This window comes from Tetrapisispora phaffii, chromosome 7 (assembly GCF_000236905.1).
Source record: "Tetrapisispora phaffii CBS 4417 chromosome 7, complete genome".
In the NCBI taxonomy this organism is placed as follows: Eukaryota; Fungi; Ascomycota; class Saccharomycetes; order Saccharomycetales; family Saccharomycetaceae; genus Tetrapisispora; species Tetrapisispora phaffii.
The window spans coordinates 524,131-540,133 of record NC_016526.1 but is presented as its reverse complement, the minus strand read 5'-3'; the positions used below and the strand labels follow the sequence as shown (position 1 = coordinate 540,133).

Below are 16,003 nucleotides of genomic sequence, written 5' to 3'. Positions count from 1 at the left end.
AAGGGTGCTAGATCTAGATTCCAAAAATCTTATCGTTAAACGGAAAAATCCAAAACTTATTTTATATTATTTGCAAAGAATATTTTACTTCAGTCTTTTTTGAGAGCATTTATAAAGTATGTTTCCCATTAATTGGAATATAAAATAATAATATATATATATATAACTTAATATTTTTCATAATTTTTCTCAATTTAACAATATAAAAAATACATTACTCATATAAATCCCAACTTATTCTATGTAACTGAATACTCTTAGCTTGCAACGTCAAGCTACTTTCACTTTTCGCTGCTACTTCTAGTTAGTTTTATATCGTCAAGATATACAGACACAGACATCTAATTACTATGATATTATTCCCCCACATAGTAAATGATCCTATGGACTGGATAACATCAATATAGTAGTGAATGTTAGGTGAGACGTCCACAGTTTGATACATATAGTTTAATAGACATTGCCTTGAAATGTACTAATGGGCCTTCGTATTATCTTTGTATAGTTCAGCTCTTATGTGTATGCGTGCATACATGTTTGCAAATGAGCAAGTGAAGAAGGAATGGATGTGTGAGAATATGTAGGTGTGCAACTTAAAGGATGTGATCTGTTGGCAGTTGCCCACTCACTGCTTCTTGTGCTCTTTCCGTCCATACAGATACCCATCGCGTTCCTCCTTATGTTAAAAGGTCTAGAAACACACGCAATACGCGTTAATAATAATGCTGTTCGTACTAAACTGTGTTCGTATTTTGCGGTTTCGAGAGCGTAAACATAGCAGATGACATATAATACAGCATTACACCAAATTAATATATTATATTCTATTATTTAAACATTAATATATTATCGTAAACTCCAGTTGTATGGACGTGTGATTGTAGTTTCATAAGTAGCATATTTTCAACATCAATTCTTGCACATGTTGATTTTTAAGTACTCGTGGCTTATTCTAACTTTATGCTTTATATAAATTATCATTGTCGTGAAATACTTGCTTAAGTTAACAAACTAACTATCGATATTTTTGTAAAGACGTTCGATATTGGTAATTAATAGTTACGACAATTCCCGTCAAGTTTCATAAATATACATTTATAAATACATATGTGTGTGTACACCAAGGTACTTTTATAGACTAACAAGCGCTTAAATCTGGTTACAACCTAATGCAAAATATTGAAACACCAAATACCATGAATGAAGATGAAGAACTGAAAAAATGTCTTTATAGTGCAAGAAGGATTCTGAAATCATTAAATAGCTTCCAATTGATGTCACCATTAGAAGACAGCTCTGATTCACGAAATAGAATAGACAATTTGCAAACTCCGTTAACCCAAAGAACATTTACAAAGATAAATCTGGAAATAAAAAATGCAATTGACTCTACAGAAATTGGTAAGGATTTTGAAACACTGGAAAGTTCAAACACATTTACAGATAAAAATATAACACCTAAATCACTATCCCCCACTAATACGAACACAAACGAAATATCTTCAAATGATAATAATTCAATTTTTACCAGTACTGATTCTACACATTCAGTAGAAACTAAACCAAGTACTCTTGATTTATCTAATAACATTAATAGCCAGCAGATTTGCACTACTATTAAATCGTTAGTGGATATGCTTAATTTAATGTCACAGGAAGTTCAAAAATTAAAGTTCAAAAATTCTCTCTTAAGTTCCCAAGAATCTGAGTCTAAAAATAATTATAAACTAGAACTGAACCTACAGAAACAACAATTCGAGAAACTTAAATTTCAGTTAAATGAGGAGAATACCTTGTATTTGTCCGATATTAAGAATAAAGATAATAAAGTAAAGAAGTACAAGAGTAAGATCATGGAAAAAAACCAAGAAATAAATAAGTTAAGAAGATTATTGAATAATAATCCAATATACGTCAATAATAACAGTGTCACACCTCATAATACAAAGACAATGGCAGTGCCAGGTAGGAGAGTCGTGTCAATGAACTCTAGTTTAAGCCCAGTAACAGTAAACAAAAAGGAAGGACCTGATATGCTAAACGCCTTAGGGCTATTAGCATCCCATGTTTTAAATGATAAAATTCAGTTGGACAATTGCATGGACAATATTCCACGGACAATTACTGATAATGATGAACAAAACTCAGTAAATTCACAAGATTCACAAACCGAGAAAATAGGTGATCAATATATTGAGACCAAAAATAATAAACCAGCTGATAGCGAAACAACAATTAATGCTGAACTAACAATCAATAACGACTTAACTGAAGATTTGTCAACTGTGAACAAAGCAGTTGCACTTCCAGAAAGACCACCGAAGGACAACAAACTCTTGCTAACTTCGGAAAATTTAACTTTACCAAAGATGAGAAGTTTTAGCACGATGGATGGCTCAACTGGGAACATTTAAAATATTTTAACCAATAATGGTTTTAGGAACATTAGAGGATATAATGTTCTCTGCATTTTATATATTATATTATATCGATATAAAAAGAACTAAATAGAAATAATAATAAACAACGTTCACATATCAGAAGATGTGAAAATATATTTTAAGTTTTAATTTTATTAGATAAATCAATGTTTATACATAATTTTAGACAATCAAATCAACTAAAATTTAAGTAGCATCTCATGGTCTGATCTAGAACCATTATATTTGAATTTGTTACATGATTAAATGGTATCAGGTAAACTATTTTTATTTATTTGCAAATGAGGGGAAAGGTGTCGGTAACATTTCGAAATAACATTTATAAAGTCAGAGTTTTCTGGTAAAGATTCAATTACAAAAGTATTTTATTGAGAAGTCATTAGTTGTTTAAGTATGTAGATGGGTCAATACCTTCCTCTGGATATTCGGCAATTTTAACATCGAAACGTTCTTGAATCTTTCCCAAGACTTCTTCATCTTCTGGGGAGGAAACGAAAGAAACAGCTAAACCTTTAGTACCGAATCTACCGGCTCTACCGACTCTGTGTAAGTATTGATCAGCTTCGGTTGTTAGATCGTAGTTGATAGCTAGGTTAATACGTTCGATATCGATACCTCTACCGAAAACATCAGTGGAAACACAGATACGCTTTTCGAAGTCCTTAAAAGCTTTATAGCGAGCAATACGTTCAGCTTGTTTCATGTGACCGTGAACAGTAATAGCTGGAAAGTTAGAGTCGTTTAACAATTTTGTTAATTCATTAGCTCTCTTTGTAGATTTGACGAAAATGATAACTTGGTTGAACTCTAGATCATCTAATAATTGGGCTAATTTACGGTTCTTTTCACGTTCTTCAATCTTGATGTAGTATTGTTGTAAACCGTGTAAAGTTAACTTAGCTTCATCATCAACGAAGATCTCTAATGGATTTTGTAAGAAACGTCTACAGATTGGTCTAATGTCTTCGGATAGAGTAGCAGAGAACATCATAACTTGCTTGTCTCTTGGAGTTGCTCTGAAAATGTCTTGAACATCTCTTCTCATGTCTAATTCTTCCAAAACTTTGTCACATTCGTCGATGACGAAGTTCTTAACGTGGGATAAATCAATTAACTTGTCTCTAACCAAAGCCTTTAATCTACCTGGGGTAGCAACAATGATCTGAGGAGCGGTTTCTTTATTCTTCAATAAATCGGCATCGTTCTTGATTGGAGTACCACCGTAGAAGACAGCAGTTTTAACTTCTGGCATATATTTGGAGAATCTTAAATATTCGTTACGAATTTGATAAGCTAATTCTCTTGCGTTACAGATAACGACAACGGAAACCTCGCCTGGAACAGGGTCCAACTGTTGTAAAGTAGACAAAACAAAAACAGCAGTCTTACCCAAACCAGATTTAGCTTGACATAGAACGTCAGTGCCGTGAATAGATTGTGGGATGGTATGCTGTTGAACTTCAGAAGGATGTTCAAAACCACAGTCAATGATAGCTCTTGACAATTCTGGTTTCAATAAGAAATCCTTGAAACCAGTGGAATGGATACCAACATAAGAACCTTTCTTATCTTCACCTTCGACACCTTCATCAGCAGCGGCAGTTTCAGTGTTTTCAGCAGCCTTATCAGCAACGACCTGAATATCTTGTTCGTTGTCGGAATATTCCAATAAATCTTCTTCACCTTCGTGTGACATTTTTTGGGCACTACTTGATATAGTTTGTTTTTATTTTGGGGTTGGTTAATCCTACTACAACTGTAATAAATTAAAAATGAAATTTGTAAGAGAGGAACAAACAACAAGAATATTAACAAGAAACCAAATTGATTTTAAAAATGGTTAGAAAGAATATAACGAATTGTCCACTAAGAAAGTGTTTTTAACGCTTCCCTTTAGATAGTAACTAGTCAATGAAAAGATAATCTAAATCTATTCAGTAAACCATTACTTGTGTATTAAATTATTTGAGAGGTTTAAACAATTTATTAAATTATTCTAGATGGTGATAATTGAATTTTTCAATTATCGTTCTTATAATTTCAATATTTAAAATCGGGTCTTAACAAAGAAATCACCATAGAACAAAATGATATTGCTGGCCATTTTGAAATTTTTTTTCGTTTCTCGAGGACGTTAGTTGACAACGGGAAGCACAAGAATGTATGATATACTACATTTTTTAATGTGAGGGTTAAACTGCTGCCGGGTAACCTGTTATTATTTGTAATGGTGCTACGCTGTGAACCACAAAGGTAACGCTAAGTAGCAATGAGAAGGAAGGAGTGTCACATATTAATGCAACTAATAACGTTTAGTAAACTTGATATGTTTAAGATCGTGTGGATTAGTATATAAACAAGTAGAATGATACAAAAAAACTTTTAATTAAATAGGTAGGTAATAGGGTAAAAAATAAAAATAAAATATAAGGATGTGAGTGATATAATGATTTGTCACTGAATGTTCATGTCATGTCATGTCTTGTGTTGTTTTTGTTTTCTTTTTCCTTTAATTACTTATTATTATATAACTGATTTTTCCTTTCTTGGTTCGGTTAACACAATTAAACAGAGGAGTTTCTACCGAAAATAGAGACCTTGATCCAATCAAGGGCAACTAAAACCTTATTTCTGGCAGAAATACACATGGATAAGTATGCATATCTCCAGAATAAGAAGGTGAATGAACCAGATAAGTTGTACCTAGATTCACCCATTGCTATGTCAGCAATGGCCTTCTCGGAACCAATGTAAGCCAAAGCACCTAGATGGTGGTATTTAAAGTCATCAATCTTGGAGTTCATGATGTCAATCTTTGCTTGGATCTTTTCTTGAGAGGACTTGTCTTGAGTATTGGACAATTCCCATTTTAGTTGATCGATTTTGTGGATCTTGTTGAAAACCTCACCTAAGTAGACACCTTCTTGGAAAGCAACTTGGGCAGTTGGGAACAAACCTGCATGGAAAGTACAATCACCAATACTGTAAATAGAACCGTTACCACCTAATAGTCTCAATTTATCATCGATCAATAGACCTCTTCTGGAGTTTTGTTCTTCCAATTTGGACATCAACTTCAGAGAGACGTCTCTTGGAGCATTACCAGTAGCCCAGACTAAAATACCGTAAGGAGTTTCTTCAACGACATCACCACATTTAGTGGTGACAGTAGTTTCTTTAACTTCCTTGACTGCTGTCTTTAATTTGACTTCAATTTTTTCCTTCTTAAATAAATCGTTAGTGTATTGAATCAATGACTTGTCGAACATACCCAGAATATTTGGAGAAGCTTCGACTAAAGTGACCTTAATTTCCTTTGAGATAGTTGGCATCCATTTACTTAAATCCTGATCGACGAAATCTTGCAATTCAGCGGCAAATTCAACACCGGTTGGGCCACCACCGACAACAATGAAACTCAATAAACGTTTTCTTTCAGGATCACTTGGGTCCAAACTAGCAGCACTGGAGACAGTGGTCATGACCTTACGTCTAATTTCTTGAGCGTCAGAGATTTCCTTCAAAAAGGAAGCATGTTCGTAGACACCAGGAGTCCCAAAAGTGTTTGGTTGAGCACCAACACCGACGACCAGGTAGTCGTACTTAACATCGAATTCATGAGGAGCACCGTTCATAGAGGACTTGACTTTGATAACCTTGTTAACGGTATCGACGTCACTGGCTTCACCTTCATGGTAAATAACTTCACCTTTTGATCTTCTGCCAATAGCTCTTATTGGTTCGACGATCGATTTCAATTCGACGGTACCGACTGGGGCAGAAGGCAACAAAGGAGTGTACAAAAAGAAGTTTCTTGGAGAAACGACAACAACGTTATATTTGGAGGTGTCCAAGTTTTTCAACAAGGAAACAGAACCCCAACCTGAACCTAAGATGACCAAAGTCTTTCTTGGGGAACCATTGGCAAAAGTCTTTGATTGTGGGATTTGTGGAGCTGGATGAGACTCCCTGTAAAGAGAGAAAAACAAATACCCTGTAGCACCGACACCCAGCAACATAGCTGAGTTAACAAAGTATTTCAAGAAGAACTTGGAACGGGACTGTTTTGGAATTGCTTTCTCATTTGAGAGCAACTTGAACGAGTTTGAGAAGGTTCTCTTCTGCAAGCCTAAAACTTGTTGGTTTCTTAACGAAACCCTTGAGCATAAAGCCGTTCTTTGGACGGCATTTCTGAATATAGACATCTTCTAAATCTGTGTATGTGTATGTGTATGTGTATCTGCGTATAGATGTGATATAGTATAGTAGTTTAATGGAAGCAAAGTATTTTTTTTTTAATTAGAGTAAAAATAGGCACCACGCAGAAACGAATTTAAAAGTAAGAATATATTAAAGTAAAGTAATATTGCAAAGTTACAATGCCTTTTGTGTATAGCACTTTGAGTATGAGAAGAGAGTAGTTGAAGTAAATAATTAACAAGAAGAATTTGACGTCTATGTTCTTTTGTTTCAAACAATATACAATTTTTTTTCTCTCAATATACAGGTTCACTTATATATAAATTAAATCAATTCAGTTTATCATTTGAGAACATTTGTAGAGTACATTTCAGGACCATAGTACCATTCTTGGACGGATGCCCGAGAACCCCCAAAACACAATATATCGGAATACTTTCAGTGTAATTTGGGTAGAGACGGGTTTGAACTGCACCATGAACAGTCCAGTGGAGTTCAGTTATCAAAGAACTGCAAACTCAGAAAAAACTCAAAATAAAAAGAACGAACTTACAGGAAACCGGGTATAAAGCCCCATCGCTTGAAGTTCGAGAAAGAAGATAGAGAGGCAATAAGAGTAGTCGGTCGGTGGTGATCGAACAATTTCAAACAAATACAAGCATTTCAACGAACCCAGTCAAGGCTAAATGGACCGCTATAAGGTGTTTTCTTGTTTGTTTGTTTGTTTTTGTAACATTTCTTATTTGTGTTCTGTTTAGAGAGTGTTGTGAATGTAGTTAAGTGTTAAGATAATTAGTTTATCTTGAGATGGTGGACACTCGTGGTGGTTATTAGTAGTTCATGGCGACATCTTCTCGTCAGAGAGACTCATTGTGCGTGTGTGTGCGTGCGTGAACGTTCTGAGTTGTTTTTTTCTTTTTCAAAAACTACGGAGGGGAAAGGGTGGGATGCGGGAGTTTTTTGGTGAATTTGCAGTTGAATTGAAGATGGTGGGATTTCATTGGTTGATTTGATCTGGTGGTTTTTCCATTCTGTTTCGCGTTGTCGTTTCGTTGAGTAGGGCAAAGGCTGGGTAATGCGGTTGAAGCAATGTCACACATGTGTAAATGTGACACTAGCGTGTCACTAATTATTTTATCATTGTATTACTGAACTATTTTATTATTGTTTTATTTTCTTACATACATACACACATACATACATATTTAGTGGGGAGGGGGCGGGGGTGCTACTATGCTATTTCTTGCATGTGTTGTTTAGCTTCAGCAGCTTTCTCAACGTCATACTTGAAATCAAAATATGATTTTTCAAAATGATGTATACGTACAAAACCATCTTCACCACCGGATGTGTATGAGGTACCTTGTGGGTCTACTGCAATTGTGTTTAATGGACCGAAATGACCTTTCACTCTACCGATTTCTTCTTCGAACACTTTGTGATAGAATCTGGCTTCGAATTTCCCTTCTCTGGCACTAGTGGTGGTGACATCCTTAGCGTCTTGACCACCGCCCAACACAACAAACTGTTTCAATGGTGTGATCGATGCAGTGTTCAATGGACAGTCGGCTTCGTATGTCTTTAATTGCTCGAAAGTTTCGACATCAAGTATATGTGCAGTGGAGTCCCTGGATGCAGTGATAAAGTATGAACGGTCTGGTGAGAATTGGATATCACCAATGGTTTGTTTGTGGGCTTCAACCGACTTCAAAAACTCACCGGTCTTAGCATTATATTTACTGACTTTACCGTCTTTGTGGCCGGCAATGATGTATCTACCTTCAGTAGACCAACCAGCAACGGTGGCACCCTTGTGCCCCTCTTGAGTGTCGATGATTAATATAGGCTCTTCAACAAATTCAACTATTTCGTGTGTATTGGCGTCTCTCTTGACTTCGTAAATATTAATAGAACCTGGATATCTCATAACGTCATCTAATACAGCTAATATATAATTACCACATGGGGAAAACTCTACTCTTTTGACAGGAACTGGGGCATTCCAAGTGTGAACGACTTTACCGTTGGAGACATTCCAAACCTTTACAGAGTAATCGGCACTACCAGTGACACAACAATCAGTGTACTGGTCGACATCAATAGACCAAATGGCACCGGTGTGACCTTCTAAGGTACCTAGTCTTTCACCGTTAATGGAAAACCAAACACTGGCAACGTTATCCTTCGAACATGTGAACACTAAGTCACCTTCTCTGTTGTACTTAACTTGGGTTAATGGACGTTCGTGCCCAACTAACATAATAGGTCTCATTTTTAGAAATAATGTTAATTTTTAGTTTGAAGATCGGTATGCTGATGGTCCTTTTTCAATCACTAAAAATGAAATAGAGTCACATATATAAAGGACAATATCTCATATATGAAGAATTCTGCTACAAGGTTTAGATGTTAGACAATCTCTAAATTTATCTATCTAAACGTAACGATATCCATTCTCTAGTTTATTGCTATTGTCATTACTTTAATTTTAAGATGTTTGAACAAAAAATTTTCACCGCTGAAGCTAGGGTAATACGAGATGACGCGGCAGCTAAGCCGGGTACCAAATGCACAGATACACGTACATGTGAACGATGGATACATAGTGTCTTAGAGTGATGTTATACTTGTATTGATAATAAAAGATTATATATACATTTACATAGATTAAACGATTAGGGTTCCACCTTGCTTTCGTGATGAGTTAACATACGTGTTCTAGCGGTTTGATGTCGTCGACATATTCTCCCAAATCAACCTTTAATTTTCTATTGAATTGTTCAAATAAGAAGCCTAAACAACCTTGAGTGATTGCTGCATCGTATCTGCCTTTGCTGGATGTATCACGGATGAAAGCATGTTGAGCACCATGGATTTCCAAAAATGTGAAATGAACGCCCTTATCTCTTAAAGTTTTTCTAATCAAGTCTCTACCTTCTGGTGGGACGTGAGTATCTAAAGTACCGAAGATTAAGACAAGTTCTTGGTCCTTGGAGGCTTCGTTAGAAACACGTGATAACGTGTCATCATTCATTCCTAAACCTAAAGTTCTGGAATGAACATCAGTTGGGAAGAAACAGGTAGCACATGTAATTCTTTTATCTAATAGAGCTCTGAAGGCTAAATGACCACCTAAACACATACCGGTGGCACCAATTTTTTTACCATCAAACTGCGGTAATGAATACAATAAATCACAACACAATCTGTTATCTTCATCATAAGATTCAACAGTTTTTTTGATTTTAAATTCATTACCCATGTCAGTTCCTTCGACATCATAATTCAATGCTTCTGGTCCAACAAAATTATGGTAGATTGCAGGAGCAACAACAACATAACCTTCAGAAGCAATTTTTTCTCCTAATCTTCTAACTGGTCCAGTCACTTGATAAATTTCACTGTAAATAATAACACCAGGAAACTTGGCCTTTGGATAACCTGGGATCTTTGGAGTATATATATAAATTCTCAAATTTGTGCCATCTGCGGTCAGGAAATCTTGATATGATTCTGTAATTAACATTTTAGAATACTTTTGAATATGAAAAAAACGAACTTGGTTCTTGTGACAGCAATTGAGTCCTTAGTTTATTGTAAAATAAATATAATTGAAACAGAGAATAAGAAAACACAAAGCACACTTCAATATATTAAACTCTTCACATTTATATCAACAACGACCAATGCTTTTATTTTTACAAATACATTGTATATACATGAAATTTCCCCTAGATTAAAATGAACATTACTTGATTTTTCTCTCTTTTTCACTTTTTTTTCTGTTTTCTTAATAACCAATATTGCTGATATGCGTACCAGTTGCTCTAATGCGGGATGGAGAGACAGAATGTAACGTTAGAAATAAGTAACCAGTATCAACATTATCCCTGGACCCTTTGGACTATGTGTAAACAACGATGAGGTTTAATATAATGAAAGTATGGTAAGATTCTTTCTTCTTTTTCACAAGTGTATATAGTATTACATTTCAATTATTTAATATATATGTATATCTATATATGCATCCTTCATATATGTAGATTAATTATTTTTTTCATATTCCTGTTGCTTTAATATAGCATTTTTAACTTCTTCAGAGACCAAACCTTCATAAAGCTCAGGTGATACATCTGATAAACCTGTAATTGGTCTATTTAAATCTCTATTAGTTATCTTTGTTTCATATATTATATTCTTAGGTTTATCGAGGGTTTCTTTATCGTTGATTTTTTTGAAACTTATTACGGTGGTTGATTGTGTAGATTGTGGTAAATGTAAAACGTTAGTATACGGATCTCTAATACCTTGCTGATCAATCAATAAGTAACGACTTCTGTCGTAATACATATCGCTATTAAACCTGCTGCATGCTGCTGCATGTTGATACAACCAATTTGTTGCGTTGATATTATTACCCGAAGCGGTATCCCCAACATATTGTAAATGAGATCTTCTATCGAAAAATTCAATCGCATTCTTAGCAGGATTCATTGCATTTGCTGCATCTGATATATCAAGTCCTTCCATACCTCTCTTTGATACTTTTCTTGATTCAGCTTTCCTGATTGGATGTGGAGTGGATACATAATAATCATCATCGACTTCATTACCATCTTTGATTATTCTGTGACCAAATTCTCTAAATACACTTCTAGCTGTGACTAAACCGAAATGTCTACTCTTGTATGAGTATGGGATTAACGAGCGTTCAACTAAATTATTCTTTTGGTGTTGGGTTGGAATCAACTTATATAGATTCGAATTTTGACCAAAAAACATATGAGAGTCTCTGTAACCTACAGCTCTTGCAGGTTCAGTGGCTAACATGAAAAGTTTATCCTCTTTATCTAATAATGTAAATGTACGCACTTTAAACTCTCTTCCATCTAACAACTCACCATTTTTAGTGATCTTCTTTTCACCTACTGGATCAGCTGGCAAGTCGTATTCATCCTCTAACAAACCGGCCACCACGTAAACATTCTCTGTTGGGGTCTCTGCTGGCGTTTCTGAAGAAAGACGGGCCTTCTTTGATTCTGATTTGGGTTTATCATCCTCATTCTCAGACACAGCACCATCGGCAGTATCATCCAATGTTCTCTTTAAGGTTGTATCCTTTTGGTTTCCCTCATCTTCATCCTCATCCTCATCTTCAGCAACTTCTGCTTCTTCGTTGTACTCATCATCATCACTGCCAGGCTCATTGATATCCAATCCTTCAGTATCGATCTTATAATTGGGCCTTGTACTTGCAGACCTGGAGCGAGTTGACGACCTCTTCAAATCGTCGTCTTGAGGTTCCTCGACGACTGCCTTTTTTGTTTTTCTCCACTGTCCTCTTGGCATTGTTTTCTATCCTTTTTTGGTTGTGGTGTTGTTCTTCCTGTTCCAATTGTCATACGTGAACATATATATAGACACTATATATTGTATTCAATTTTTAATATGTTTGGTTTATTATTAGACATTCGGTTTCGTTATGATAACAGAATGAACTTTGAAATTTTCCAAAATGAAACCTTTCGTATCTAGTGAGCAGTAGAATATTCAATATAATAACGTTGCCAATTGTAAGATCAAGTAAGATAAAGAAGGAATATGTATGTATAATGAGTTTGTGATATATAAACTGATATATTTAAATTTAACTGTTGTTGATTTTATTAAGAATATTGAAATATTATATATGGAAATATTAATTTTTTTTAAGTATTTAAACTTTGTTTTAGTATGATTGGGTCATGATTGCATTATATATAGTTGAATTGAAAACTTTTAAACTTTTGAAAATTCATTCACTGTGACTTCGATTTCGTAAAATTTTGAAGATAGAATAGTAACAATGTTGAACAAATAAATATGGAAAGGGTGTTTTTCACACCTTGGTGTGTTTTTTTTACAGTTAGATTTTGAGTTGCATGGGCGAGTTAGATCTGATATGCGGTCCTTTGTGGTTTATTCTTTTATATTTTTTTGTTTTTCCCAATTACATCAACATAACTTTTTTCCTGTTCATTTATTATGTCTTCCAAGGTAGGAGGAATATATTCCGAATCGAATGTGCTGGTGAAATTGATTGGTAAGAAATCTGATGTTGGTGACACATTCTGATCCAATAATTTAAAATTTAAATTAGAGTTATCAATCACCAAATCGACTTCAGTGTCAAATCTTGACAAAGTCAATAAATCACTTGTGCTGTTCGAGATATTATAATGATCAGTTGAGAAAATCGAATTTGGAGAACCAGTTGATGAAGATAGCAATGAAGAGACTTCCTCATTTGTTAGCTTTGTTTCATCTTTTTGTAGTAATGAGTTTTCTTGATCCAATTCATTTTCTGTCTGTAACAATGATTGTGATAAAGACGTTGATATAAGATTAGCTAACTCTGCTTCGGTGTATTCGCTTGTCTTGGTCACTTTATTATTTGGTTGTTGTGGTGTTTGCAAAGTTTGTGGAATGGCCTCTTCGTCTTCAAACTTCAAAAATATTGAAGTACAATCGTCTAAGTTTCTTGTTAAGGTTTTTTCAGCATTACCAATAACCCCGGAACAAATACTGTTCGATTTTTGTCTATTATGTAACAGATCCTTTCTTTTTGTAACTTTATTTGTATTTGCGGATGCAGAATTAGCTACACATACAGATTTGCGTGTATGAGCAACGCTTGTTTTTCTGCCTGGCTTTGGTCTTGGTGGTAAAACCCAATTTTTTGAAGTTTTGATAATCGATGAAGAAGGAATTGACGTAGTTGCCAAATCTAAGCCTGTGTACTCGCCCAAAGAGGACTGTGGGGCAGATAAATGAAGTTTATTTGAAGGTTTAATTGCAATTTGTTGATACATTTTTTTAATTATTAGGAACTTATGTATGTGTAATGAGTTTGTGTTTAAAAAAATGTTGTCTAATTAATGAAACATTATATTTTTATATCTCTTTTTCCTTAAAATGCAGTATATGTTAAAACTTTTATTATGTAATGAAAAAAAAAGATTATAGGAAGAATATGAATAAATTAAGTCTTGTATTTTCTTGTCGAAATAGTAAACTCCAGAGATTAGCCTGAGATATATATATATAAATATGAATGTATGTGTTATTTCTATGTATATATGAAATAAATAAAGAGAATGATAGAGAAAGAAGTAAACCGGAAGGTAGGGGAGGAAAAGAATAAGAGAGGGTAGCATAAGACAATCTTTTTTTTCACGAAAAGTGATAATTCAATTATAGCTTATTAGATGTCTATATATATGAATGAAATATTCAATTGTATATAATGGTGTAATAAACTTTATATCACTTACGAAACAAAAAAAATCTATATTTCATAGTTGAAGATCGATATTTTTTTTTCATCAAGCTGTTTGTCTTCTGTATCTATAGACAAATTAATGAAATTCCGTAGCAATGGAATTATAGATCATCGTCATTTACAGAACTCTTGAAACTTTTGCAGTCTCTTAGCGTTGGCAGTGTCGAATGCTTATAGTGGAAGAAGCATATGAGGGCGGATTGAGAAAAGAGGTATAATTCAAGACAATGACTATGACAAACAACAGCACCGAACACCATAACGTGCAACTATAGCCGGTTGATTGTCTTGTAATCACAAAGAAATTTTACGATATTACGTTTTTCTATACAATGAATCGTTTGTCGTTGCTGCCACCAGAACCGCAAACATAGGTATCTTGTAGTAGTCGCTGTGCAGTGGGCGTGTAGTGGTAGATCAGCAATTTTGAGAGCGTTATTTTTGAAAAAGTTATTGCTGCGTGGAGATTTCTGTGGGGACAGCGTTGGAACTCGAGAGTCGCATGTAATAGTTCTTCCTTGTGGGGAGTTCTTTTCCGCAGTGCATGGAGGCAAGCAATGCGCATAGGACAGGAAAAACGAGGGCAGAGAGAGAGAATGACCAACACGAACGAACAAGAACGCGGACACTGCTGGTACTTCTCGGTGTGGCAACCCCCAGACATATACATGTACGTATCTTTTTATTTTCACTCAATTTGTACTTTCCTGCCAATGGACGGGGAACTGATTATCCATGGGAGACGAGGATGTTTGGTCAGAGAGAGGCGCACAGGGACGTGTGGCCCGGTATTGCCCGAAAGAGAGCGCTAACACAACCGCGGAGGCGTGATAAGGCGTAAAAGTAAGGTCCGATGGTGGCTGGTATTATCTGTGGGGAGGTGCTTCAGAGGGAAGAGCATACAGAGAGAGAGGAAGCGGTCCGATATGCCCAGTATGCGACAACCGCCAAAACAAAGAGACATTTTACTGTGCTGATGAACTTGGAACTCCATCAACTTCTGGGTATGAGTTACATTACAATAACCGAGTATTGCGAGGAAACAGCCGTACAAGACAAGGTTCGACAAGAGTAAACAAGCATATTCATATGTATACGTATATATGCGTTTTGCTGTTAGCCGGAACAAGAGAGTTTCCAGAGAATTTCCTTTTTCAGGATACATGGCTTTTTCGGGGGAAACGTAGAGCTTGAAACAATAAAGAGACATCGCAGCCGCCGCCCGCTCCTTCTTTGGCAGTATGTCGTCAACGAAAACCAAAAAGAGAAAACTCTAATAAGAATACCAACCCACTAGGGATTCACTTTAAAGTACAACTATTAAATTACAATAAACAGTGTTTAATATACTATTCGTACAGAGTTTCAAGTGTGACTTTGAGATGAAAAAAAAAACAACGAAAACGAATACGCAATATCTGATGAACCTTGTAATGACGGACTTAATATTCAACATTTTGAATACTTTGTGGACAAAACAAGTAGAACCATCACTAGTTAAGATGCGATTCTGTATTAGATTGCGCTTCTCCTGTCACTTGTCTCTCCTGTCTCTCGTCTCACCTACCCACCAACCGGCCAGCCGAGGGGTCCTGCGCATGTGTCTAAGAATAACGACAGTAACTAAATGTAATCTGTATATGCTTTCTATAAATTGCCGCTAGGACTTGTTAGCAGATCATTTCCTGCTCAAAAAAACATCACATAAATGGCTCTATTCCTTACTCTAGGAACTACCGCTATTTCTTTGTGCTGGTCGCTATTTTGCGGGAAAACTCACACGAGCATCTCTTTGTCTACGTGTTCATGTTTGTGTTTTTCAAGTTTCAAATTCCAAATTCCAAATTTCCTCGGGGCAATTGCCTGCCTTGTTAATAAGGAATTCCACATCTGCTATTGACCTTACCCCAGAGTTTTACTCTCTGGGGGTCTTTTATGTTGCAAAGAAAACATTACACGGTGAAAATGTATTATCTATGCACGGACATTCTGTTGAATATCCGAGCTCGGATATTCGCTCATTTTATTTTTCTCATAACTT

The 16,003-nt window shown here is 35.4% G+C and overlaps 7 protein-coding genes across 7 annotated transcripts; 1 reads left to right on the top strand and 6 right to left on the bottom strand.

Moving 5' to 3' along the window:
* Window positions 1-1,169: 1,169 nt before the first annotated feature.
* FDO1 (Fdo1p) lies at window positions 1,170-2,414 on the top strand (the record flags this gene model as incomplete). The annotated part of the gene is made up of 1 exon (XM_003686481.1): window positions 1,170-2,414. The coding sequence occupies one exon, from the start codon at window positions 1,170-1,172 to the stop codon at window positions 2,412-2,414; it is 1,245 nt and encodes a 414-aa protein (XP_003686529.1).
* Window positions 2,415-2,820: 406 nt separating this feature from the next.
* On the bottom strand, window positions 2,821-4,137 carry TPHA0G02585 (DEAD/DEAH box helicase; the record flags this gene model as incomplete). The annotated part of the gene is made up of 1 exon (XM_003686480.1): window positions 2,821-4,137. The coding sequence occupies one exon, from the start codon at window positions 4,135-4,137 to the stop codon at window positions 2,821-2,823; it is 1,317 nt and encodes a 438-aa protein (XP_003686528.1).
* Window positions 4,138-5,005: 868 nt separating this feature from the next.
* On the bottom strand, window positions 5,006-6,646 carry TPHA0G02580 (uncharacterized protein; the record flags this gene model as incomplete). The annotated part of the gene is made up of 1 exon (XM_003686479.1): window positions 5,006-6,646. The coding sequence occupies one exon, from the start codon at window positions 6,644-6,646 to the stop codon at window positions 5,006-5,008; it is 1,641 nt and encodes a 546-aa protein (XP_003686527.1).
* A 1,226-nt stretch (window positions 6,647-7,872) lies between these two features.
* TPHA0G02570 (WD40 repeat domain-containing protein) lies at window positions 7,873-8,913 on the bottom strand (the record flags this gene model as incomplete). The annotated part of the gene is made up of 1 exon (XM_003686478.1): window positions 7,873-8,913. One exon carries the CDS (start codon window positions 8,911-8,913, stop codon window positions 7,873-7,875), a length of 1,041 nt encoding a protein of 346 aa, XP_003686526.1.
* Window positions 8,914-9,345: 432 nt separating this feature from the next.
* On the bottom strand, window positions 9,346-10,167 carry TPHA0G02560 (carboxymethylenebutenolidase; the record flags this gene model as incomplete). The annotated part of the gene is made up of 1 exon (XM_003686477.1): window positions 9,346-10,167. One exon carries the CDS (start codon window positions 10,165-10,167, stop codon window positions 9,346-9,348), a length of 822 nt encoding a protein of 273 aa, XP_003686525.1.
* Window positions 10,168-10,685: 518 nt separating this feature from the next.
* NPL6 (Npl6p) lies at window positions 10,686-11,990 on the bottom strand (the record flags this gene model as incomplete). The annotated part of the gene is made up of 1 exon (XM_003686476.1): window positions 10,686-11,990. One exon carries the CDS (start codon window positions 11,988-11,990, stop codon window positions 10,686-10,688), a length of 1,305 nt encoding a protein of 434 aa, XP_003686524.1.
* Window positions 11,991-12,607: 617 nt separating this feature from the next.
* HAP4 (transcription factor HAP4) lies at window positions 12,608-13,492 on the bottom strand (the record flags this gene model as incomplete). The annotated part of the gene is made up of 1 exon (XM_003686475.1): window positions 12,608-13,492. One exon carries the CDS (start codon window positions 13,490-13,492, stop codon window positions 12,608-12,610), a length of 885 nt encoding a protein of 294 aa, XP_003686523.1.
* Window positions 13,493-16,003: the final 2,511 nt, after the last annotated feature.